The sequence below is a fragment of the Eimeria tenella genome, genomic scaffold (genome assembly GCF_000499545.2).
Source record: "Eimeria tenella Houghton genomic scaffold, Eth_scaff9, whole genome shotgun sequence".
Lineage (NCBI taxonomy): Eukaryota > Apicomplexa > Conoidasida > Eucoccidiorida > Eimeriidae > Eimeria > Eimeria tenella.
The window spans coordinates 466,060-492,830 of record NW_013543465.1 but is presented as its reverse complement, the minus strand read 5'-3'; the positions used below and the strand labels follow the sequence as shown (position 1 = coordinate 492,830).

Genomic DNA, 26,771 nt, shown 5'->3' with positions numbered 1-26,771 from the left:
TTCTTCGCCGCTGGGCTCTGTGGGAGACAGGCAGCCAAAAATCATGCAATGAGCTTCACAACATGCGTGCGCTGTGCTAAAACGCGGAGCAGAACGCATGCGCAGCAATAACACTGAGCGAATATCGTGGTCTTCTACATACCGCAGAGGACAAGAGTATTAAGAGAACGGCTCATTAAAACTGATCCTTTGCAGGCGCTGAAGAGCAGGCGTCGTGGCCATGCAAATATAACAACAGACCCTGCGCAGACGAAGGTTGTCCTTGAGCGGTTCAGTAGTGCACTGCCTCCAATAATTTTAGAGAAGCCTACGCTTGAATTTGTCTTTCTACCCCAAAGCGTAATAACAGAGTAATTGTCCCACGTCAATTCTATGCTCGTTCCCTTTGTTGAATGATTCCCCACCATCGCGCAGTGCGACGGTGAGGAACTCATCGCAGGGGCTCCAAGCTAAAGCCGCAATTGGCTCATCTCTGGGATGCGGTCGAAGCTCAACAATGCGCTCGTTCACTGATGAGGTCCAAGGAAAAGCCAGCAATAGGATGCGCCCTCCATCTGACGAAAACGCCAGCACGGGGCAAAATGACAACAGCCGTCTCCCTTTTCCCATAATGGAAGATGAAAACCAACGACCTACGGGCAAGCTGAACCAAGACCAGGCAAAAAATGATGCTTAAAAGCAAAACAACAAAATCAAAAAACCATACATGCCACTGCTAGATTCTTTCCCGATGGAGAGAGAGATGCCCCTTGAAATGAAGCTGGTGGAATGCTTGGCAACTCTTGAAGCGTTTCAACCTTTCCAGCTGGCCAATGAATCTTCAGAAGACACATGCTTCCAAGACACAAGAAAGCTGCTAGAACGTCATGCTCTAGCCAGATGAGCTCGCACTCTCCTCCAACTGGATAATGTATCTCTTGTATGAGGCAGCGCAAGACAACAGCTACTCTTGATGAAGAAAAGAAGCAGCGCCTCTCCTAAGATGCAAAACTGGCTCATTCGGTGCAGGATAATCTAACGTATCCTATGCAACTATTTAGGCTAACAAGAAGTCCCACCGCTTACCTAAAGGTGATAAATTATTATCGGGGTGAAGCAGCAAAATTCGTTCCGCCGTGGTTGCAAGGGCCGCCTGCTGCATTGCGACAGCCATCGACATTACGTTCCCATTTAGCATAACATGCCGAAGCACAGTACCTACACAAGCATTCAAAAAAACAAAGAGAACTCATGTTAACAAATTGGCTGTTTAAAGGGCGACTCTTGAATAATCCAACTGCTAGAGCTCGTCGCTGAAAGAAGTACGGAACGGCAGCTATCTGCTATGCTTGGAAAGACAAGTGAAATCGCTTATTACGCTATTCATCGAGTCGCGTTGCTTTCGTTCGTAAGCAATATAGTTTAACAGTGCCCACGCCCAGGAACTCCCAGGTGTTTCACCCTTGTAGTCGATAACAGCGGCGGTTATGTCGTCGCTCGTTGTTAGAAGCCGTTTATCGTCGATCCATGCAATGCGCCGAATACATTTGCTGTGCACGTGGATCATACTGTCCTTCTTTGAGGTGAACGTTACCATGTCATGCAGAACAATATCTCCCTTTGCCGTTCCTAGAGCCAGCATGCCTTTTACTTTTCCCCAGGAAAAGCATGTCACATCTTTGTGAGGTATCTCTGTAAGCAGTTGACTGCAACTGCCAATCTGCCAGATCCACGTCTCTGCAACTCATAACGCGGTGGCTTATACACGCAATTTGCAACTGCCGAGCGTACTTGCGATGTCTCAGACAAGCGAGCGGCCCTATTTCGACATGAACCTAACAGCCATGAATATTCCTTGTGTCTCTGCATTGAAAGTACTTCAGCGCTGTAGGATAAAATCAGCTGCAGCACTTCCCCTTACTTGTTGCAGACTCGAAATCGCACAAAAAAGCTAAGTAGTCCCCACAAACACTCCACTCAAGATGTGTCAGGGCTGCTCCTAAGGGGAGAGATACACTCTGAGCCTGTTGCAACGCAGAATAACAAGGAAATGAGGGTCCGTCTCCGTAACCGAAACTTTCGAGTCGCCTCTAAATATTTGAATCGCTTGCACGTAACCTTCTTAAGCGCCGCAAACTTCGGCACTTTATAGGCGCCTGGGAACTTTGTCATCCTTTTACTGGCTGCAGATGCTGAAGCATGCATTGCGAAATCACTTCAAGCTACCTATTTGAGTACAAAATTGTTGCGTGCCTCATTTCCTGTCTCTTCGAAGATAGTAGCAACATTGCTTCCTGTCCAACCAAGAACAAACTGTTGCAAATGTTTCGAAGGTAAATGGTGCGACACAGGTCTCCACACGATTATCCCCACTGTCGCCAGTGGCGGCTGCGCTTGAAATTTTGCCGCTTTCCACATAGCAGTGCAGTAACCTTTGTGGTCTGCTACTGCGCAATCGTTTTGAGAAGTGCGCTGCGTCGGTGACACTGACTGTTCCTCAGCCCTTTTCTAGATCCATTAAGCAAGTACTATATAATGTGCAATCTTTGTAGCAGCATGTTTCTCCGTATCTCTGACAATGTTGCTGTGCGGCAGGTCTCTCTCGACGGAGTTCTGTTGAGTGGAAGCGATCCAAAACGTCAGTCCCTTTAGAGTCTTGAAAACCACAAAGCACGGAATTTTTATTTCCGAACTGAATGAGAGAGCTTTCGAAGAAAGTGAAGCTGTATCCTTGCAAGTGTGCTGGCCTGACTCAGTGGTTCGTGTCTTTCCACGACTCTCTACGCAATATTGATCATGCTGATCATGTTTCCCTCCTATGCATCCAGATACCCATTCGACATCTATGCAACTGCGCCCCTCTAGTACACTGCCGCATAGCACGCATATGTCGCGCAGCGCTGATGTGTAGAATCTTCCCTTTGTGGTGACTACGCAAAAGTGAGCTACCTAAACGGCATTTTGTTCAAGTGAATTCCGTTGAATTCCGTTTAAAAGATCTGTTAGCATGGCAGAGGGTCGGCGCCAAGAATTGATAAGCCTGGCTGGTGCATCTGCTGCATTCACCGCCTGTACTGCGTGGGGCAGCCTCCGAGACCCAGAACGAATCACAAGAAAAGCTGCAGCATACAAGATTAATTTTCACGTAACATGGCGAGAAGAAATTCATAAAAACTTGCATCATATTTGTGGTGCGTCTCGAAGGTTGATGAGAAGGCAAATTAAGCTGGGTTGGGGTATTGGCTTCCCTGCGGTGTCCGCACAGCTGTCCAGGAGGCACTACAAGCATCGAGACCACTGGAGCCACCTTCCTGGGACCTGCAAAATACAGATTCGGTTGATCTTTCGCTTTTTTGGAGTGGCCTTGGAATACAAACCACTTTCTATTCCTCGATGGGGGTTATGTTCGCTGCAGACATCTTCCATCCGCCACTCTTGGGGGTCACAAATGTAGTAACAAACTCGCATTAAACAGTCATAATAACTGCATATACGTATATGTGCTAAGAAGGCGTTCTAACTGAGTTTTTGCAACTTCTTGGACGTGCAGACAAGGGAGCTCGGTGCAGCTTCGAATGACCTTGCCTCAGAACAGGGGACCACGCGCGGCAAAAAACTACCGGCAGAGAAAACTTAGCCAAGAAGAAAGAACAAAGTCCATATTCCCCACTCCGGCGAAACACATTAGTGTGTAGGCTTGAGATTATTGTGTGGTGTACTGGCGTATATGGAAATTATTGACACAAAGTCTGCACCGCACATAGCTCAGCCGCGACAGTCAGTCCTAGTGCGCTTTGCAGTTCCAACACATATGTGCACTCTCTATTTTGAGTTTGCTTTTTCTATGATCCTGCGGGCTTCATGCCAAGCTGTAGTGCTGCGCAGAACAACTCAGTGTTCGTAAACCGGTCATCATAGACGTCACACCAGCTCCTTAACAGAGAACTCCGAGCGCCTGCTACCAGCAGGCTCCTGGACGTTCACCAGCGAAAGTCCTTTGAATAATGTGACGTGTCGAATTATTGATGTTGTTAAAGCTGTCAGAAACTAAGCTAGCCCCAGGAAAAAAAACATTCCAAATGTTGATGGGTGAGTCGGTGTTGCACCTCCATGAGCTGAACAACTGCCCGCTAAGTCTTGCATATATGATTTCCAATCTTGTTGTTCCATTAATGCATGGCACAAGGGACTTCTGAAGGAGTAAATTTATAGAGTTGAAACAAGAATGGAAATTATCTCGTTCGGAAAGAGAGAGTTGGTGAGTTCTGAAGGAATAAATTTGTGGAATTGAAACAATATTGGAAATCATCTATGCGAGACTTAGGGGACAGTTGTTCACCTCATGGAGGTGCCACACCAGCTTGTAGCTTGAACAGACTGTCTGTACGCAAGCACGCTGGAGCACAATGAACTCACTTTCCGAGCACCTTTTATTGTTTATTTATTGTGCACAATGCACGTCACACTGGCGAGCTAGGTGCAGTAGTTTCGGAGTAACTGCTGGGGAGAAACAGCAAGAAGCGGTCTACACTTTCCTCCGAGTGCGAGGAGTCTATCTAATCAGTTTCAATCAGTTCATAGTGCGAAACGGGGTACTGTCGGCCATTTTAGAGCTACAGAAACTCGGCCATTCCTCAATCCCGCCAGCATCCCCTGTCGACCTAGAGAGCGCAGGTGAGGCAACCTGAATTCGCTATGCAGTTCATATATGTCGCAAAACATTCAAGCTGCATCCTTTTGTGGGGCATGCGAATGTATGCTGACTAGGAATCGTTCGAATCGGTTAATAGCTCATATAAGGGATGGAGACGAGTTCTCACCCTGCTGAACTCCCGGACTCAGCAATTCTCATAGATTGTGACCAGCCATGTCTGAAGAAACCATTCGCCAACATTAACAACGCTACGCAGGTGGACTGCTCAGCATAACTGTTTCGCCATAGTTCCCATGTTTACTGTTGGGAGCAAGATTGCCCTCATTTATGAGACTTGCTAGACTAAACTTGTCCGGCTGCATGGCTTGGTATGGCGAGCGTCCTGTGACAAACACGTTGACAGTCTTCTGGAGAGCTGTAGAACCGGGCAAGTGGGCGATTTGACTATGCACTGAGCTTGAGCCAATGCCAGATAGACCAAGCCAGAAAACAAATTAAACAGCCGTGGGAACAAGAAATTATGAATACGTTCGCCAGGTTCGGAACTTCTCAGAAGCGCTCAGTGCATCGTGAGAGAAGTTGGACAATGTGATGATTGCAACTATGGTGTTAGAACTCACGATTATCTAGCTGTTACCATAGTAAGAGAAAACAAAAATAATAGTTGGAAAGGATTGCTAGAAGAAGAGGAAACACCCGAATGGCAAATCTTAACATACAGCGAAGACGATGAGATAGTACACAGCTTCAACAGAGGGGCTCAGGCTATCTAACAGCATGTGAAAAAGCGCACAGTTTTACGAAGATACCCTGAATACGACATTAAGGAACATTTCAGGTTCCACTGGACAAGGCACCGAGCTGAGGACTGTCTTACGCTTTATGCACGAGTGCACAGCCGGAAGCTGTTGCCCAGAATAGAATTAGGCACACGACAAATGTATCCTACAAATTGACTGTAGTAGCAAGCAGCAACCACAAGCGTCGGAATATTCTGCGTTCTAGCGCACAGTGGTAACCCACGGAAACAACAGTGGTAGAACGGCACTCTCAGTGCCATTACGCCAGTAGCATTCCGCGCACTTGACTTCAAGATGACTGGTATTCCTGTCGAAGTCCCAGACTCTCTTTATACGCTTATTTCGCATGAGAAGCTCTACAGGATAAGGTCGCCCCACGCAGGGAACTACGGGCTACCGCCGCCTGCATGCATGCACATATTAGTGGTGGGCCGTGGGGCAGGCCGGTTGTTTTCCATTTAGGTATAGGGCTCCAAATTATGTAACTATCTAAGATGATACAGTGTTTTGACTTACTGGCATAGTGCTCATATAGGCGCGAAAGAACAACGCGCTGTAGATCGTAGCGCAGGGCGAGTGAGAATGCCGCTAGGCGTCTCGCAGCTGCCCATAGAGTCCCGTACGCCTGCTTAGCACATTTTTCTTGTATAGAAAAAATGCTGAATTCTTTTTTGCTACCATATATCAACACGGCGCTTTCTGCTGTGTTTGAGGACCTGGAGCCTAACCAACTAAATACGTCAATCCTGAAGGGTAGCGTGGTCCTGCGGAACTTGAGGATTAAAGTAGATGCCTTGTCGGCATTTTCGCTACCGGTAGATGTTACATACGGACACATAGGAAAGCTCGAGATTAAAGTATGGCTCATTCGAATTGTTGCAAGCCACAGTGGCCAGAAGGCGGTCAACCGATAGGGTTGACGTTTTGTGCTTTTCGATGTAGCGCATATCCAAGTACTGGTTTCGTTGTTATCGGAATGTTTTGCACGGTCCTACGTACTAGTTTCGTTATTATTGGGTTGTTTCGCACGGCACTAGGGAATCACCTAGTGTTGCGGAAGTCTCTTAATGTGTGTGTTACTTCCTCCACAGCTCAATTTGTTGCGCCTACTTTCAGCGCCCATACTTCTGTCTGCTGAGGATGTAATGGTAATAGGCACCACGCAGCCTCCATCAGCCTGGAGCGTCGAGAGGGAGCAAGCCCTGCGTGATCAACAGCGAAGCCTTATCCTTTTGACGGACGAGTGCTTGACCTATGCGCGAGAGGAATCAGGTCTTCCCTCTCTGCTCCAAAGAGCAACCTATGCAATTATTCAAAGGATACGACTATCAGTGGCTAAGCTAGAAGTGAGACTCGAAGATACAGAAACAGCCTCGAAACAGCATTTTGCTTTTGGTTTGCGCACAACACGCTTGTACAACGTCCGGTGTGACTCCAAGTGGGAGGAGCAGCCGCAGCACTCCAACAAGAATGGCGCATCCTGCAACAGCGATGTAACTTCTCCACTGGCCTCACAAGATGCATGCCCTAAGAGCTGGTTTGATTGGCTAAGAAAACTTCGCAATCATCAAGAAATTAGGGGCACTGTTGAGAAGATACCTGAATGTTTCCACTTGAAAACGGTCATAGAGCAAGCATGTCTTTACCTTGAGCCTATCAACGATGGGCACGAACATGCGTCGTGGGTACCATACCCAGCTGCATACAGGGCATCGATCCTTCAAGATGTAGAAAAGGTGTTACTTGGGAATGACCCTTCCCTTAAGCTAACTGAAGCTACGCTTTCGTCTCATTTGCGCAAGCCAGGCCAAAATGCAGGGCTCGGCATCGCTAGAGCTTTGCCGCTTGCTGCCTTGAGCCACGCGTTGCTCAGTAAAAGGCTGCGTGGTACTTCCATATCTGAAAGACGCAAGCCCATACCAGAGGATACTGACAAGGACCAACAGCCAACAAGCTTTCCTACGGCAAGGGGTGAAGCAGTGCTCTCGAAAAGACGCTTGGCAGAAACAACGCTGGGCCTTCAACACAGCTCAGAAGAGGACTCTAGTGTTCGGCCTGTTGCGACTTCGGGAAAAGCAAAAGACACGAGGACACATTTATCAAATGCAGAAGCACGTCACGAGGACAATGCATCTGGACTGTTGCGTTTTAGTGACCTGTACTGCCCGACAGAGTTGTGGCGGATTGCAAATCAGACAGGCTCACATCACCTGTACATCTTCAAGCCAAGCGAGGTAGAGCTCAGGGTGAGATGCGTGCAGCGTCCCACAGCTCCCTCTCCAGAAACTGAAAGGACGTTCCCGCGTCCTTTCCCGGTTGCCTCTTATTCAGACTCAGGAGGCAATGAGACTGTTGGGGGGTCGCAGAACACACGAGAACCCAAGGGAAGAGCAGCACTTACATTGGATTCGGATGAGGAGCCACTCCCTGCGATAACAATCACTGTCCTATCAAGGAAGAGTCTCCTGCAATTCACGCCGTTTCAGGTAGCATGTATCTTTCGTTGGGCCCACTATGCAATTATTTTGTACCAGGAATTTGTTTCTGGAGTTTATGCGGAATGCCTGTAAGTAACTCAGCGTTGAGTGCTTTCATTTATCTCCCCTTTTACCCATCCTTCCACAAGATGCGCCGAAGTAGAGATGTGTGCGGCTTTGCATAGGGAGCGCATCCCGACTGCGGAGGAGATGATGACCTACCAGTCTGCCTGGCGTCGACGCCTCCTAGCTCACGTGCTGGCAGCCAGGAACAGTGGAAGGACACTTGACATGGAACAACCTGAAGGCTGTATGGACGCGATGTTTCACGGCTCTGCCGTTGCAGGCGGCAGCGAACGGGCTGCCCAAATGGCCCTTGATGAGCATTTCATTCAACAATTTGAGACTACGTATTGGCCAACTGTCATTCTTCCCATACGACAGCTCGTGCTTCAGGATTTGAAGCAAGAGACTCGATCCCGCCACGCTTTTGGGGTAACGCACTGCGAGCAACGATTCCCAGTGGCTACAGGTATGACCGTGGTTTCCGAGAACTCCTCAGAAGATAACTCAAACAGCACAGACGAGAGTGGCAACGCTGACGCTCTTGAATTCAATATTTTCCCGTTGAAGCGCCAGGCACAGGTGGACTCAGTGCAAGGACTTATGGAAGAAGTGGCAGAAGAAGTATCTGCAGCTTCGGAGGCAGAGCTTCTGATGGCAAAGTGCATACAACAAATGCAGCCACAGCGGTTTTCCAAAAGCATGCAGTTTGCCGTCCAGCTCGACGACCTCGAGGTGACTTTAGCAGCTGCTTATGAAGCCCCTGCCTGCATACGTGTGACATTAGATGAGCTTTACACTCATATCGCAATGTATTACGATCTCCGAATGTCGGTGGTCGCCGCTTTTGAGGGGGTAAAAGTAATTGACAACCTTATGCCAGAATTGTCTCATCGTCGTATTATAGCCAGTAGTTCGCATACGAAACTTAACACTGAAGGTCCAACAGAACCCTGCAAAGGCCGGCACAAAGGAAATTACGCAGATATATATCTCTCACCTTGCAGTCATCCGCGCTGCCTATCCAAGCATGGTCTGGACAACCCTCCAGTATCGCCACTGCAACCTGGCACCAGTGCATGCATCTTAGACTGGAGCACAAATTGCACATGGCGAGGAGGCTGCCCGTTTGAGCCCCTGAAGAAGACTTCCAATGCGTACAGAAATAACAAACGCGGTAATAATGAATCTGCAGCAGGCGGGTGGCTACGGTTTGATAAAGTTTACGTGCCTCTTGACGGTATCCCGGATATGCGCCTCTACGTCCAAACTCATGGTTCGCTCTTATGCACGGTCACGCCCGCTGCAGTAGCATTTGTAGTGCAGTCCCTACAGGAGCCAGTGCATCTTGTCGAGGGAAGCAGCCTCCTAGAAGCTGCCAGCAAAGAAGTTCAAGAGGCATTACATCGGAACGAATTGTTTCTTGCCAGGCTTCTTGTAGGGGAAGTCGACCATCCAACAGTCGATATATGCGTTGATATTCCCGTCCCTCAGAAATTGCTCCTTCCATTTAGTCATAAGGATATGCACTGTCGGGGACTTCTCTTTCACTCTGGTGCCGTTTCTGTTGACAGCAGCCTACAGCTTTGGCACAAGGAGCCGCCAGTAACCTCTCCAGCAGCGTTCCACAAAGCATACGACAGATACACGATGGCTGTCACAGGAGCATGTGCGCGGCGGGTGATCGATTGTCAGCAAGTTGAGTGGGGACTCTCTGCCTGCCATGTGAGCTTCTGCTCTCTTTCACCGGAAACGAAGGCAGAATTCCCACGAAGCAGCTCTGCTTTTGTGAGATCAGATGCTGCTGAATCTGGTCTTCCGGGAGTTGAGTCATCCTCACGAAGTCGATGCAGACGCTGTGATTCCCCTGAAGTACGCTCTGCTGCAAAGAGTCGCCGAGGCATGGTGCTTGAGGGCAGAGAATATCAGGTAGAAGAAGCTGCAGAGAGGCCCATTAAACCAGCCACTGAAGATATGGATACTCTTGGGTGTTCCATTTGCCTTGCGAAGAGGACCAATGAGTTTATTTTATGGCCAACAGGCATGACTGCAAATTTCGACGTCTGTTATAGTATTCACAGTCAGACAGGTCTTCCTGCATTTCGAATCACTCTTCAGGATCAAGGTTTCAGGTAAACTAGACTCTAGACACCATACCCTGCACAAGAAAATCAGTTCTTCTTTCATGTTGGTCACCTCTGATTGGATGTATTTTCCATAGTGTGTGTCTGATGGCGTTACGCTACTATTTCGTGGCTCCGCAGCTTTCCGGTCTTTGCGTTCAGCGGAGTTTGTATTGGTTTGACGGATAAGGATATCACGGCTCTTGTTGGGCTCTTCTCCCAGGTGAACGCCCTGCAACAAGCTTTCCTGTCATTGTGGAATGAGCGACCAGTTTCTGATATTGACTCACACGTTGTGCCCATCTCTAGCTCACAAAGTTCCATACGAACGCCGCCCCAGAAGGATATGGAAGTTCCAAGTTCTGAAATACCGCGGCGAGAGTCCTGTGTCAGAAACAAGAAGGTGTGTCTACTCATTTTCCCGTGCAGACTCGAGCCACGGATTGCACTGTGCTTTCACAAAACAGAAGTGCTCTAATGCCATACTCTGGTACCCGTGGCTGGCTGCTCTTTGTGCCATACTGCAACCTTCGTTATATTCGCTCAGCCATAGGCATATACATACCGTGTTCTGTCGTACAGCTCATTTCACTTCAAAGATTCCGTCCTAGAATGCTAGCCACAGCCATCCCCAACATGAGCGTACCTGCTTCAGGACAAAAAAAACCGCAGGAGGCGAACAATTGATATTGTTCGAGCTTACAGCACTCGAGCACGCTGGAAGACATTAGTTGATGGAGATTCTGGAGGCCTGAACGATGCCTCGACGAAGGGGAGCTTGGACTCCCTGCAAAATATTGAGAAAGGCTCTGCTCTACAACGAGTTGCCCTGTATCTTCATCGCAGTCTCCGTTGCTCTGGTTTGCCTGTGCCAGACCAAGTAGCACCTAATAGAAGCACTGATCGAATGCTTCCTAGTTGTGGGGTGCAGTCAGCTATCTTGCCAGCTGAAGATCCTGCGGAATCGGGAGCTTGTAACGGCGCAGCGCTTTCTCCAGATTTTCCAGAGGGCTCTTCAACATTGTTAGTGCCCTCTCTTTCCGAGGACTCGAAGAGAAAGGCCGTTGAAAGCTTCCAGACGGCGGAAAACTCCAGCAAGGAACCACTTGATGTTGATGGCAGCAATGCTAACGTCCCCGCAGCACAGCACAGTCCTCAACAAAGCCCAACGAACGGCTTAGTTGGATTTGACATAAGGCTGAGCCTCTCGATTTTTGAATTTCGACTGTATAAAGAGAGCAAGGCGAGCAAATGCAGTTTTGTACGTGGAAACGAAGCTGAACATGCAGTGACCTTGGAGCACCTTCACACGAAGAACCTTAAGAGCCTCGTCAATAACAGTCTTCTGGTGAAATTCGGGGTCAATAGCTCGCGTATCCGGCTGGGCAGTACGTCTCGAAGCACGAAGACAACGGGAAGGGCAAGCTTCGACGAAATATATGTAGCTCTGGGTCGGCGTGAAGCGAATGACTGTATGTGTCTTGAACCACCCGAAGCAACGGAAGAAAGCCGCGGCTGGCCCACATTACTTAAAGAGAGCGCAGTTGAACACAGAAAACGAGAAGCTAGACTTGCTGATGTGCGCTCTTTATCTTCGAAAGACTACCCAGCGACTGGGTTTGCGTATTTAGACCATACTGTCAACGATGCAGCTTCTTCAGCCTTTCTGCCTACGCTGCCTACAGCGAAGCAAGGCAAGCTTACTCCATTACTTCAGTTTACACTAACGCATACACCCAACAGTATTGATGCTGAAGACGATGAGGGTGATATAGCGGCTGCATTAGTTCAGGCTGCAGCTTCTCACAATAGTTCCTCTTCTAAGGAAAAGCTTCATCCTTCCGAAATATTGGCTTTACAAAAGGCATTACACAGCGAAAGGGTGAGGCTAACTACCCGGTGGATGTTCCCACCCGCCTTCCCCGGAATGGAAACTCCGGAAGCAAGTCCGCCTTACGCAAATCAGTTGCCTTCTAAGGTACACACGCAAGCTTCCGGATACGAGTCTGAAGCTGGCAACGCGGCTACCCGTGCTAGAACCCTGTCACAGCTATGGAAGCAACCAGTTGAAGAAACTGAAGGAGATTCATACTATAGCCGTAATTCATCCTCTTCTGATGTCCATAGCAGTGACGCTGCAGAAGAAGAAGTCTTGGTTGAAGATTTGTGTGGAGGACGATGCTTTCTTGTGCCAGCACATTTGCATGCTGCACTAGCGTCGACGAGGACATGGAAGGCGCTCAGTGCCAAAGGTCCTGCTGTTTCTGTTGAGGCTTCGCTATGCCTGAAAGCGCTACTGTGTTCTGTCGATATCCGCTGCAGCCCGCTCAGGCTAACGCTGGATTGGGAGGTGCTCTCAGAACTACTTGGTAGGTGAAAACGATGGGGAGAAGGCACAACTCTTTACTTTTGCTTCAATTCCACTTTATATGGCAACGGAAATGTTGTTCTGTATAACTCAGGCATTATTGGAGAAATGATTAGTCAAGCCAGTGAAGCCTATACAGCTTCTCTTTCGTCCGGATCATCAGCGCCACCCAGAGACATATCCCCAGTTTCAGCATGTGAAAATCATGTTCAGCAGTTCCCTCAAACTTCTGCAGAGGAGGGTAAAACCATCGCTGGTCCAAGGCGTAAGAAAGAGACCGAAGCAGGCACTAGGTGGGATGGCGGTAGCTTGGACGCCACCCTGATTAGGCAAAACGGTGATGAACTACCATGGAGAGCCCGTGTTAGTATTATCCTAAGTCACTGTGAATTGATCCTTCCCGTGAGTACGCCTTCGCCATTTCCCGACGTTTCCTTAGCACAGGTGTACTGTAGTGATGATGGCTTGGCTTGGACTGAACGGACCCCAAGTTTTTCGCAGCGGCACGGTACGGCTACGAAGCGTTTTGGGGAGGACTCTGAAGTAAAGAAAAAGACGCAGGCTCATCCCCCAGATAAGCCAGAGCGACTTTTAAGTTTCACTGCACCAGATCCTTTCAAAAGCATGGCTATTTCGGCCACCGCATTCAAGAAAAGCAGGATGAACGGAAAACTTGGAACGGACAGAGCATTAAGGCCAGGGATGGTGGATTTACTCGAAACGTTAGTAGCTTTAGCCCCCCCCATTTGCGTCGTTTCATGCTCAACGGCGGTCTCGTTTTATTCAGAATGCCGCTTGGTAGGCTTGCCTAAAGAAGGTTCCTGCTTAGAAAACGCTGAAGGTCCTCAAGACAAGGTAGCCGGAACAGCGGGAGAAAAACAATGCATGAGGCTTGTTGGAAGCATCTACCAAATCCGTGCAGAGATGCTGCTAGGACAAGGTGATATCCAGAGCCAAAAGGGGTTTTCTGAGCTAGTTGAGAGCTGGAAGAAGACGAAGTGCTTCTCAGAATTGGAGATTCAAGGTTTTCCTGCCCGGGGAGGTTGCTTGAGACCTTCTGGATTCGCCAATCAGGAGGCTTCCCCGCCAACACTTCTCGACAGCCAGCAAATTACGAAGAGCTTGTACGACAAAAACAGAGAGGGGTGGTCTGCCGCTTCAACTGTATCTCAAATGATCACGAATTCCGTGCTGGAGCTCCCGACAACAAACACCACGTACCAAAGCAGGGGCTTCCGAGCCACTCTGGAATTTCGCCGTAAAGGCAGAGCCTCTGCCTACAGTCAGTTACTTGTGCGCAAACAAAGCATTGTTGATGGCTGTCGTTGCGTAATAACAGCGTCCTACAAATCTTTTGAAACGTCCAGCAGCAAAAATGACGCCGCCGTGCAAAGCCATGTACGGCAGCATGCAGCGGACTGCATGGCTAACGATATGCCTGAGAGATATGTTAATAGTCTGCAGTCAGCCTCCTCCAAAGTGCGGTGCACACCTCGCCAGTTACGGACAGCAGAGCGTTCCGAAAGTGCAGGGGATTTGCTGTTGGAGCTCGACCCGCTGATAGTAAGTACGGCCATTAGCAACAAATAGACGACGTTATCGAAAAAGTAAACTTTTAAAAGCTGCAGCAAACGAAATGAGCTTCACATGGCATATATACTAGTGACACCCTGGAAGCTGAAGATTATGATTCTATGTGCTGTCTAATCACAGGTAAACTTGGAGCCTTCCGTAGTCGTCGGTGGAGTCTCTTTGTTTCAGTTGTTACAGAAGTACTTTCTCCCAAATTCTACGGACGTTCCAGAAGCGAAAGAACCCAAACGCTGTTTAAAAGACTCGCAAAGTGGTGGTACAATGAAACAATCAGGTGGTGTTTCCCGAATCGGTGGGTCTCCTGCTGACTTCGCGACGCCAGCAGTCAATGGAGAAGAGTATTACCCCAATATTCATCGCCTTGCTTCTCACGCAAATTGCTTGATCCCTGGAAACAGCTATTTTCTTGTGGATTCATTGCCCTCGTGTGATGGAAGCCTCCAGCTGTCTTTCAAAACAGCGGAATCTGGGAGCAGCCTCCCCACTAGTTTATTTGACAGGAAAGTACCAGGAGATACCAGGAACGGCTTTAACTGCAGGCCCGTAGGTGGCTTAAGAGATTTACCAATTAAGGAAACCAATTGCACGAGCAAAGAACAACTCAATGAAGCACCCCTTGAATATACCACAGGAGATAACAAAGAAACAACGAATGTCTTGACATGGATTTGGGAATCACTAAACAAACTGAATGCTGCTCTGAATGTGAAGCTTAAGATGGAATGCATTCAGCTGGAAAGCCCATCTCTACATTTCACAGTGGAGGACATGGAAATATATTCTGCTCTGGAGTGAGTCCTGCAATATCCCCTACCTACTATGCACTTTTCACTTTACGTTCAGCCGCCATCTGTAATGGCAAATCCTTTGGCAACTGCCCTCCTTAACTGCTTGCTTGGGGTGAGTCAGTCTTCTATTGTGGTTGCAACTTCTGCAATCAAGGACAAAAATTCAAAACTTCCTATTAATTCCGCCCTTCAACCTGCTGCAGGCGTCTATCCTCTCCAAGGCTCCACTACAATAAATCAAAACTGGAAAAGCCAGCCCACTTGAATGGCGCTATAGCAAAACAACTCCAGAAAAACTCACTGGGTGGCCGATTTGTCGTGAAAGCTTCCTCTTCCGACGCGGTTGCTCCAGGTAACTATAGGCGGCCACAAATAAGGAAGTCCCGTGACTTAACATTTTCCAGTATTTCGTGTGGGACTCCTCTCCCTTCTTTAGAAGCACGTCGGACAGTTTTGGAGGACCAAAAAGGCTTCTCTTTTGGCATTAGTCTTATTCTCTCCGCGGAGGCACTGCACAAGGAACGAATAGCTCTGGAGTCTGTCCTAGAACCGTGGCTGTGCACTTTGAAAATTCGATACGTACGTCTTCATACTTAGCAATGCCAACAAAGGGAATTTACCTTGTGGCTTGATGCGTGGCTTGTGAGAGTCCATGAGTCATGTTTGCTACTACTGCGCAGACTCCAGCAGATCTTTTGCTGAAGCTGTTACCAGCGTGTCCTCCTGAAGGGAGAAGCACACTCTCTTGTACTGATAAGCCTACAGTGCTGCACCGAACACGATCTGGATGGACTTCTAGAACCCAGAAGAAGTCTCCCACAGTGGAGAAAAGACGGCTGCGTAGCTCTCATTTTGGGAGGAACACCAAGCCAAGCAGCACGCAAAACAGAAAATCCCCATTGTTTCTTATGGACGTTCCCGTTAATTCTGAGACTGTGGATGGTCACCTTACACAAGCTCCCTATTATCAACATGCAAGTGACCGCATCGAGAACCTCCAGAAGCTCGCCAAAATTTGGGGCAAATACGGAACGGAACTCTGCGCAGAAGTGGGTTGCACCTGGATAAATGTGACTACGGCTCCTTTTCTTATGGATTCAATCTTGGATACTGCAAATCTCATAGAGGCAGCTCAACGTGCTCTCCAGGAGCAACTTAACAAGTAAGGCGCACTCGTAAACCAGTGCTCAGTCTCGTTGATTTTCTTCTTCAGCTCGTTACGTGTTTGCTGAAATCTGCAATGTGGTATCATCCAATCATGCTGTCCCTTCTTCCCTGAACAGGCAGCAACGTCTGCGTGCCGCTCTTGAAGACAGTGCCTCTTCTAGTAAGTTCGCAATATTCGCTGGCGAACTACCAACAACTCGAGCACCTGATTTTGAGTCCTGCTAGCGTGGCGATTGCCGCATCGAAGTTTACTCACTTCACCAACTTCACTCACTTTTATCATTATGCTTGCTAGTTTGTTTGCTCTGCTCAATCACGTTCCAGTTCAGCATGGGACGAGCACGCTCGTCCAGACACAATTTGGCTTTTACCAACAGGCTTTCTTCTGCATTCCAAAAGTGACACAAAAAGTACGGATTTTCCTACAAGGAGCGTAGGACCAGCTGGCGCTGACTTCCTCTCGAATACGCAGATCATGCAAACAATAATTGAACCTAGCAGCGGAGGTGAAACAGGCGCCAGTCAAGAACACAGTGAGAACTGCCAATCTTCTGTCAGAACCTGTAGCCCTGCAAATTCCGCTTTGCCACAGCTTGATGATAATGAATCAACAAACAAGTTCAAAAATGACCTGGAAAAAACGGAGGCTGACAACGGTAGAGGCAGGCTTGCTCATTTTCGCGAAGCTATCCGGTACCCCTCGAAGACCCCGCGAAATCATTCCCACGATACAATCCTCGCGGAAGATCAGTCTTTACCCTTACTGTAGGTTTCACTACTATTCATGACCTTTCATACTGCCGAGAAGATGCTGACAACGCTTTGCCTGCCTGCTGCCTAGTAATGATGGTATCCGAGCAACCTTGCTGATTGCTGCTCTCCAGAGTAAACCTCACTGGGTTGCCTCTATTTGTTCATGTAACGAGTCGGGAAAAGCGTACAGTAGAAGTACAGGGAGAAAATAGCAACTCTCTGACATTGGCTAATCGCCTTGTAACGGATGACTTTGCTGTTCATCGTCGGAAAGCTCTGGCGGGACTTGTAGAAACGGCATCCAATCCTACTAATGGGCCCAAAGAAGGAGCATTGGCATACGCTGGAGACTGTTTTGTCCCCAAAGACCGCAGTTTCTGCACTTCTGTGGCCTCTCCTGATAGCAAAGGTGCCTTGCTCGCATCCCCAGCAATGGTGGACGAAGGAACTCGAGGCTGGAGACTTCTACGCCATGAGGAAAGCTTCCATGTGCCTTTAGACGACCATGTAAGTTCCCCTTGTTTCCGCAGCTTTCGTTAAGAAGCATGTCGCAGCTGATGTGCCCTACACTCGTTCAGCACAAGCCTCGGCAGAAACCTTTTCCGTGTTGTGCCTCCAGGGCCAGACGAGGAAGGTGGTCGTTCGCGTTGTCATTATGGGATCAGCATTTGAAATAGACGATTTTAACCTCGACGGCAGCCAAGTTTCCATCCGCGAACTACCGCTAACGATACCGGCGCCTTTAAATCACCCAATTCCTAGGGATGCACGGAAAAAGATACGTCACGAGTTGCTGCACTCTTCCGTTCGCATTCTTATCAAAACAGTATTTATACAAAGCAGCAGGACCTTTAATACGTATTTCTCATCGACAATCTCCATTCGAAATAACCTACCTACACCCGTCCTGGTGCGTTCGTTGTCAAAAGGCATTCTCCTAATACACATGCTTTTCAGCCGGACCACCTTCCCGCTGCCCAACCCTATTCGCCAGTCGGTTTGCAAATAAACAGAGTCACACTGTCACCTCAACCACAGGCCCATCTGATATAAACAGCATTTGCACGTTCATATCATTAGAGAGTAATTCACAATAAAGACTTCGAAGGAAACGCCATTGCAGTGCATGGTGACTATAATCGTGTTGCAGGTCTTCCCCCATCCAGCTGTAGCGGTCCTCGAAACGCCTACCGGGAGCTTATCTGCTGGCTTCTCGTGCTGCTCTACTGATACACTACGAAGCGTTAGAACAAGAGATGATCCCTCAGCATCTACAAGTTCACCTCCTTGTACTAGTAGCAACAAGCATCTCCTAGTTCCTGGGAGTTCGTCGGTGAAAATTGATTCTCTACCACTTGATCAATCTGAAAAGTCTACCATGCATGAAATAGCTTATCACTTAAATTCAGAAGCTAGCTGTGGCAGCGCCTCGAGATCTCCACCTTCGCCTGATGGAAAGGCTGTACGCGAAGTTATACGGATTCCTGCATGTTCCCCCTTATTCATTCAAGCTCACGGAGGTGTTGGGAACATTCCCGTATCATGGATTTTACCAAGGGCAGCTGTTGCTCACGGTCTTCTCTCGCTGGGGCTAGATAAACTGCTTGCCAACATTTTCCCGGAACCACACTTCTACTCAGTAAAGGGTCCTCAATTGTCTTCTTCTCCCAAAACCGCAGTCATGCAAGAGGATTACTCGTACAGCAACAGGCCAGAAACCACGACTTCTTCGTTCTTCTGGAGGCACAAAAACCTGGCGGAGCAAGCGAAGCGCGCCACCACTGCGATGACCGCGCTATCAGCAAGCGTCAAGACAAACGGAGTGATTTCAGGGACTCGCGGCTTACAGCAGCCGCTGTCGGATGAAGCCCAAGCTACAACAAATTTGTACACAGGAATAACGGAAAGATGGATGGACGACATGGCTGTTGAGCCCCTGCTTGTGATCCCTTCACCTTGCCTCATTGCTGCATCCTCTACAGTAGACAATTATCAAAATGACAAATGCAGTGGTGTCTGCGAATCTCACAAATGCAGTGAAACGCTGCGACGAGCGACAGCTTTCAACACTGAAGGTTGCACGGTGAGATCGCAAAAGCAACATTTCCTTCCTCGGCCTAATTCCAACGGGCAGCCGAGTGCCCCAGACAATGATGCGGATGGAATGGAAGCTCATGTAAGCAAAAAAGCAAAAACTGGGCAGTGCATATTTTCTTATTAATGCACGTACTGCACCTTGGCTTCTGCGTCGCAGCGAGTGACCCCTGACTGATGCTTACACAATTTACATTCGCACTTTACATCTATATTAACTCCCTCGCCGATTTCGTCTTTCCCTCGTTGGTGTTACTAGCGCTCTTGCTTTGCCTTTTAGCACTTGTGGGCATTCGTTTTTCGCTTTTGTTGGAGCACGCTAGAGCCTGTAAAGCACTGAGACTTATTCAAGAAAACCGAAAGACTTTTGCCGGGATATTCTTCTGGGATCAAAGCCGTTTTCTTTCAACTACCCTTTTTGCTCAGAGCTACCACCAGTTCTACACACTCGCTGTATCTCTAGGAGCCCAACCGCTTCTGCACCAAGCCACCCTTCAACAAATTGCACTGTCAGCGAGTCACAGCGTTACTTCCTATGACTGCCGGCCCCAGGTACTGGAGTTTTTGCACACAGCTATGCCAGCAGGAAAAGCGGATGCGGATTCTTCTAGCGAGACCAACAGAGGGAAATGGGATAATTCCAACCAAGCTGATACCAATGGCGAAGACGTCAATTACCCTGTCTCCACTGCTATTGCCGTGACTGTCTATGGCCAATCACGGGATTTAATGTCTGAAACAGACCCTCTTTTCTTTGAAGTGGCCTTGAATATGCCTATTAGCGTGAGTCTTTCACCTCTTCATGGCACAGCAAATAAATGACCTTCAAGCTACGAATGCATTTTTAAACTACGGAGCAATACAATTTGCATATGTTTGCTGAGCAGCTAGGAAATCGCCTTTTCGAGAGTCTTCGCGTGTCCATCATCCCGAGCATTAGTTATAAGCTTCAGCGCCAGCCCGTCTCTCCCGCCGGGATTGCGATCCCTGACAATCAAGAACGGCTCCTGTCTTCTACAGAAATCGCTGCTGGAGGAGATATTGACGTCCAGTGTGCTGCTAGAGGCTTTGTCTTCGAGCTCGAGACTACGTCAGGCGAAGGAGAGTACCGGCATATTTATGTTTCCAAACCCCTCCTGATAGACTACCTTGCAGCTGCCCCTGCCAGCGCGTTGGATCTTACAATATGTTTTGCGCGAACGCGCATACTTGACAGTTCAGGAAGCAGAATTCAGCAGCACTCAGCTATGTACCGTCACCTCTCTAGGCACCAACCACCAGAGTTTTGTGTCCAGGCTGAAGTGGTTGGTTGGGCTCAGCAGAGCATCACTTCTTTAGGGACGGCTTCGTGCGAAGGAGCCTCACTAGCATGTGAGCATGGAGCTCTGACAAATATAAAAAGGCACATGTGGAGCACATGCGTTAGAACTGTTCGAATTTTCGCACCCTTTTGGCTGGTCAATCGACAACCAGAAGCCCTTTTTGTATCTTATTGCCACCGTCCTATTCAGTTCATGTCCCCTTTCGACTGGAGGCTTTTGGGAGTACCTTCAGAGGGAAAGGCATACCTTGCCCTTGGTGTCGCTCCTGATGACGAAGCTACTAACTTTTCTTCGCATAAAGACTTCAGCAGTGGCGCTCTGGCTGAAGATATACGAGCTGCGCGTTCAAGGAAGGCGCCAGTTGCAAAACTGTGTTCAGCATTTCGTGCGGATATTGTCGGGCGTCCGACTGCTGTTTCCGTACCAACACAAGTTCCAAAGAAGGCGCTGTTCAAGCAGAAAGGAAAAAAGTGTCTTCACTTTGGTGTCACAGCGGCTCTGGCTCCTCCTCCGTTCTCTCGCTCCAGAGTAATTAGCATCCATAGCCGTTTTGTGTTGAAGAATTGCCTCCCATGCGACATTTGGGTTCGAGAGAGCAGTGGCTCCACAAGGCCCCTTCGGCTTTCACCGGGGTTCCAAATCGCATTTCACCCTGAGGTACTAGGACCCCGCGGCGAAGCTCTTATATGCATCACGAAAACTGACCCTGTTGCAATTGAATCCCTTGTGCGGAGAGCAGCAACTTCAGAAGTGGCAAACTCACCTCGTGACGGGGAGTCGAAGGCACAGACCATAGAAAAGGCTGTGTGGTCGGCTCAACTGACAGTAGCCCGCAGCGCGTCCTTTCAAATTCGAGTCAAGAAACCGATGCAGACTGCTCCAAACTCCTTCAGAATCACCGGTTCGCACGCAGGTCAACGATTACTTGTCAAAGAAGGCAGGGCACTATCGTGGGAATATCACAACATTCAGGTACAGATCCGGTCACTAGAGAGCGCTTCATTCGTGGTGGTATTCAGTGAGCCCGCTGCATCCGAATATCTGCTCGTGAACAATACCAATCATATAATTGCTTTTGCCCAAAGCGGTCTTCGCAGTAAAAGCGTATGGGAGATTCTTGAGAGAGGGCAGCAACTAGAGTACGCATGGACTGAGCCACAACGAGAAAGAAAATATCTAAGGTTTTCCTTTCGAGATCATGGTCAGAAGGTGGTAAAGACGTGTGACATAGCACGAGTTCGCGCCCATCGTCCACTCACCTTACTGAACTCGAAGGAAAAAATATATTTCGTTACAGAAGTCTCCGGCAGCCGAAGGAGGGTGACTATTACACATGATGCTCCGCAAGGCACAATAGACACATCTTCAGCTGCGCGTAATGTATGGAGAAGTCTTCAACACGATATTTTTAGAATTCGGCGAAACAGAAAAAAACAAAGAATCGGGAAAGACGCGGACACGAGAGGGCCAGGTTTACCCAGGAAGAAAGCCTTTCTCCCTTCGCACGTTGTGCCGGCAGAGATCCCAAGGCAAGACCAATCGTTTACTGCGGTCTCACATCGGCCTTCACAGGCTGCCGTTCTGAAATCGCAATATAGCGCTGAAAGCGCCAATCATCCGTGTGGAAAAACAGAAGTTACAGCACTCGCGACACAACAAAGGACAAGACATCTGGAAAACACTTCAAATAGGGCAAAAAACAGTTCAAAAATGACCCACAAGGGCACACTGTCTCCCAAAAAAAAATTGAGATTCCAGCAGATGGGGACAAAAGAGTCAAACTTTAGCGTTTCAAGCGACAGTCCAGCTTCTAGTGGAGAGAGCTCTTTAGCATCTTCTCTCTTTGAAGATATTGACGGTCGTGTGCAGACAAATGCAGTGGACGAATCCGGAATGCCTCAAAGTACTGAAGAAAATGAAAGAATTAGGAGGCGTGGTAAAAAAATTTTTCATTTAAGAGCTAGAAGCACTGGTGAAAGCTCGACAAGTCGTGGCGTCCGAAACGCTATCAAGGGTACTGCGAAGGGCAGACGCGGCCATGGCATGACGCATGAACCTTTAGGCTCATCATCTTCCAGTGAAATGAACCAGAGGGCAGTGCCCTCCGGAAAGAGCAGCTTTGCGGAGATTGGATTCTACGTCGGAGTCTTTTTTCGAGGTGTAGGTATCTCGCTGGTTGACTCAACTCCCCAGGAACTTGCCTTTTTCGGCTGTACGGGCATTTCTGTTGAGTTAAGGCGGCTCCACAAGGCTTCTATGCAGGATTTCCGTATGTCAGTAGAGGTCCTTCAGGTAGACAATGGCGTTCCTGGTGCTCAGCATCGAACGATCCTGAGGCATGCCACTCCTGAAGAGAGAGTTGAGCTGCACGGCGAAGGCAGTTCAAGTCACACAGCAGATGGCTCAGTTGCCACTGGGGCATCTGAAGGCTTGCTTCATTCCGTTATTAAGCCCTCTATAACTTGGAACTCATTCGAAGAGAGCGAAAAGAAAGAGCCGAATTTTTTTTTTCGGCTCCAGCTTGGTGGCCAGTGGAAAGAAGAGGCAACTCTCTTGGATTATCTTGATATAGAACTTGCGCCGATAGCAGTACATGTAGAAGCGGATACCACCTACGTGCTCATGCGCTTTCTTATGCAGCTTCTCCAAAATCGTACTTTTTTCATTGTGTCACTACAGGAACGCAACGTGCAGTTAGTGCGAGAGGCAGCTGCCAATAGACCAGACACCTCTGGCTATCAACAGCTCCGGGCATTTCCAGAAGCAAGAGTTCCCATAGCTAGCTGCATGAAACCACTCTACATTCGTGCACTTGTCATTCGGCCCATTCTCCTCATTTTGTCAACTCGCTCTCAGCGAGTGCAACAGGGACATATAACCAGCGGTCATGAAGACTTCATAGCTATGCGCCAATTCGAAGTTGTTGGGGACCGGATGACCGACATTACAAACTTCCCATTGAAAGCCCGCCTTTTTGTCCAGCAGTGTGTTTTTACCAATGGGGAGCAGCTAGCTGCTGACATAGCATATTCTTATATTCAGCAGTGCATTTGGCAGCTTCACAAACTTGTGGCGTCAATAGACGTCATTGGGAATCCTCTGCGGCTTATCACTGGAGTGTCTTCCAGCTTAAGGATCGCCACTGCACATCACTCCGAAGGTACGCTTATTGCTTGACCAGATATATGCAGACAGGTGGATAAAGAGAGTTTATATATTTTGTACGACAAGGGGAAATTCCTTACAGCGCGTTCAGTGGGGCAATAGCATGCGAATGCAGAAACATTGCATGATGTGCAATAACTGCTTGATTGTGCCCGTTAAAAATAGTGTTTCGTTGTTTTTTACTTCTTTCTGCGCCAAGGTCGTGGCAGAAATACAAATGTCGTGCCTTCAGAGATTTCAAGCTTCGATGGAAAGACATGGAAGGTTGTCCACTGTCTATCAACGCTAGTACTGAACTTCGCTAGCGAATTTTTCGCTTCCATCAGCAACATAGCTGCAGGCTTTATAAAACTTTCAAAATTGCTAGGTATTACGGATGTCACAGCTATTCTGTCTGCTTGGCCCGAGTCCGTGAGAGTGCCTCGGTCGCGCATTGAACGTCCAGAATCATTTCTCGACGGCATTTCGGCTGGCTTTTTCGGGTCACTCCAGCTCATTGGAGGAGCCGTACTAACGCTGAAACATTTCATCACGCAACGAGAAGTCGAATCTGGTATAGGGGGATTCTTAAGGGGCGTCATTCAACGATTAGCGTTTCTTTTTGGATCGCCCGCAGTAGCTACGCTTATTTTTGTCACAGCTGCAGCTGCAGGGGTTAGCTGTGCTCTTCGTCACAAGCCAATCATAGAGAAAATTCGGCCACGTCGCGTGTTTCCCCCGCACATGACAGTTTTGCAGTACGGACCCCACACAGCCCGTGCAATGACTTTGCTGGAGACAGGCACCGAGAAAAATCTTGTGGAAGCGACGTTACAACCGGGAATTGCAGCTTTCCCGCTCCCCCAAGGCAGAATAACACATTCCCGGAGGCGAAGCCATTTTGAGGAAGGCGCAAAAGCTCAAGCGAAGGACTACTTGCTGGTTACATCTGATTTGCTGGTATGCCTATGTGATGGACACCCACAGTGGGTATGCCGTAAAGAAGACATCCAGGAATGTTCAGTCAAGATGCCAGCTTTTCTGCTGGGTGCTTTACTTGCCCAGAAAGATTTATTTTTAAGGTATAGGGGGAAAAAGGAAGCTTCTTATGCCAATGAGCGCACTGACAATCCCGCAGCGAAGCCTCAGAAGCCACTCAACGAGCAAACGAGCCTTTGTGTTGTACAAATAAAAGTTGCTAATAAACTCAGACTGCCTGACAATGTCCTTCGTAACTTTTCGGCGGCTTATAAGGCGTACCTTTCCCACGCTACTTCGAAACAAAGCGTCGTCCAGGCTTTAAAAGATAGTCCAGGACTTCACTGCGACAATAGCGGATACAGCATCCTTCTGGGTCTTCCCTCCGTCCAGGCATGTCATTCACATGACCAGAATGCAATTAGGCTCGATGAGATCATCTCAGTTGCCGAAGTAGAAAAAGCTTGCACCCGACTAGATGCACCTTCCGGGCGAAGGCATAGGAAGCATTGTAAGAAAGGCAAGTTGGCAAGAGAAATTACGAACTTTCAGAGCTCACTTCGACGCAGCGACCGCAGTGAACATTCCTTTCCTTGGTTCCCGCTGCGCTGTCAAGCTTGCTGTCGACGACGGGCTTTCGTAAGCCAAAGGAATTCTGTGGATGCGAATTCACGGCTTTCTTCAAGATTACAGTGCAACTGGCTTCGTTCTCCGTGGTTGACTAACCCTCCTCACGAGCCACATGAAGTTATATTTACTATTGGTGCACCAGATGGTGACACTGCCCTACAGATCTTTGATGTCCTCTGCAGCACTCTTGAATCGTACTTAATGGCCAAGCAAAGCGGGGAGGCTGCTGCGACGCAGCATCTCGCGCACTCAAGCAAATAAAGGCATGCAGGGCTGCACCAAATTCTGGCGCTAGCCAGAACCGATTATTCTGCGCATCCTCCCAGTGGCCCTTACTTTAAGGCAACCAGCAAGCCACTGAGATACCCCACGATCCTTTTCAGCGCCTTTTAATACCACTCCATTGAACAGTTGCGCGTTGTCAAACTGACACTGGAACGCTTAACTAACCCATGAATCAAGAGGAAGCAGAACAAATCAAATATACTGCACGGGCCGATAGAGATGAGCGTTGTCACCAGTCTACGCAGGCTAGCGCAGTCGAAGAAAGCAAAAACACCAGACCATGGGTCTGGCACGCACCGCTCGTGCTGGACAATTAAGGGTTTTGACTGCGATGTGGATGAATGGGACAGCATCATCTTCGTTGCCATTTGCCATTCTGGCTAAGAGTCCATGCCAGCTCCCTCCTGAATCGCAAGTAGCGGACTTTGTAAGTAAAATTTTACACTTTGTGTTTTGACAACGCCGCAAAGCTTACCCAAAAGGTAATTTTTCGACTCTGCGGCGGTTACGTCTGCAGCAGCTGTTATCAATAGAGTCAGTTTAGGCTCCGCTAAGGTTCATGAAATACAACCAAGCACTTGTTGGCATGTAACGGTATCACTGAAAGAGTAAACGTCTGCAAAAGTATCTTGGCACTTCCAACCGTTTGAAATGTGGCTATAAACCCCCGTTAATTGAACTGCATCGCAAATGCTACTTCGCTTTCTGTGACGCTGAGGATGCTGCTAGGCGGCAATCCTCTGTTTATTCCATTATGGTAATATTACCGCTTGCCGCAATTAGCTCCGTCACCTTCTTCTCCAGCCACCACCTCGACGCTCTGGTAAGGTTCCACGCTCCTGGTGTGTACGAAGGACGGTATGGACAGATTGGAAGAGGTATCGCCAGACTGCAGAGACGACGGTACGGAGTTCACATAAAATTTCATCGCACATTGGCGCAACGTAGTACCCTTGCTTTTCATGGTTCCTAGCGAACGGATTATTTTGCAAATCCTTATTAGTTTACAATCCATTTATACCTGGAAATACCGGTTTCATGAGTTAGCTAAAGCACGTCCACAAACCCTTCTGGCCAACAGCAATCCCTCTTAATTCTTCATCAGTTCAAGCTACCAGGCTGACTAAATTTACTTTGAATGGGGACGCAACACCTTTTTCCTTACGCATATTTCTGTCGTCTCATATAACCAGTCCGGCAAGGGTCTACCGACATGCCATTGCGGTGCGCTAGCGTCGTCACAGCGCCGCATCTCGGCATCTCGTTCATACCCTATAATAGGCCATATTCCACGCAACGTGGAGCCTTTGCTGGATAGGTAGTCTCCAGCTCAATGAGCCAAGCAGAGTGAGCCTTCGACTTACGCCAGGATACACTAAGAAGCAGCTTTGTAGCTTGCGCTGGAATAGGAAATGACTGGCCTACATGCTCCTGCTTCAAACCGCCCTGTGCCTCCGCATTACATTGTAAACATATTCCTGCTGTATTCATAATCGCGGAAATGCCGGGGATAGCAGTGCACACAAGTACTGATGCATCGAATATCACAGCTT

General features: G+C 48.5%; 5 protein-coding genes across 5 annotated transcripts; all 5 read left to right on the top strand.

The window, feature by feature from the left end:
* Positions 1–6,578: 6,578 nt before the first annotated feature.
* Positions 6,579–8,003, top strand: ETH_00008845 (uncharacterized protein; the record flags this gene model as incomplete). Its single annotated transcript, XM_013378581.1, has 1 exon — positions 6,579–8,003. One exon carries the CDS (start codon positions 6,579–6,581, stop codon positions 8,001–8,003), a length of 1,425 nt encoding a protein of 474 aa, XP_013234035.1.
* A 72-nt stretch (positions 8,004–8,075) lies between these two features.
* Positions 8,076–14,852, top strand: ETH_00008840 (AGAP005082-PA, related, related; the record flags this gene model as incomplete). Its single annotated transcript, XM_013378580.1, has 5 exons — positions 8,076–10,105; positions 10,259–10,499; positions 10,752–12,465; positions 12,559–14,027; positions 14,178–14,852. The coding sequence occupies 5 exons, from the start codon at positions 8,076–8,078 to the stop codon at positions 14,850–14,852; spliced, it is 6,129 nt and encodes a 2,042-aa protein (XP_013234034.1).
* Positions 14,853–15,753: 901 nt separating this feature from the next.
* ETH_00008835 (uncharacterized protein) lies at positions 15,754–16,011 on the top strand (the record flags this gene model as incomplete). Its single annotated transcript, XM_013378579.1, has 1 exon — positions 15,754–16,011. The coding sequence occupies one exon, from the start codon at positions 15,754–15,756 to the stop codon at positions 16,009–16,011; it is 258 nt and encodes an 85-aa protein (XP_013234033.1).
* A 476-nt stretch (positions 16,012–16,487) lies between these two features.
* On the top strand, positions 16,488–17,774 carry ETH_00008830 (uncharacterized protein; the record flags this gene model as incomplete). Its single annotated transcript, XM_013378578.1, has 3 exons — positions 16,488–16,777; positions 16,897–17,272; positions 17,307–17,774. 3 exons carry the CDS (start codon positions 16,488–16,490, stop codon positions 17,772–17,774), a joined length of 1,134 nt encoding a protein of 377 aa, XP_013234032.1.
* Positions 17,775–18,143: 369 nt separating this feature from the next.
* ETH_00008825 (uncharacterized protein) lies at positions 18,144–23,358 on the top strand (the record flags this gene model as incomplete). The annotated part of the gene is made up of 3 exons (XM_013378577.1): positions 18,144–18,941; positions 19,175–19,642; positions 19,747–23,358. 3 exons carry the CDS (start codon positions 18,144–18,146, stop codon positions 23,356–23,358), a joined length of 4,878 nt encoding a protein of 1,625 aa, XP_013234031.1.
* Between the last annotated feature and the right edge of the window lie 3,413 nt (positions 23,359–26,771).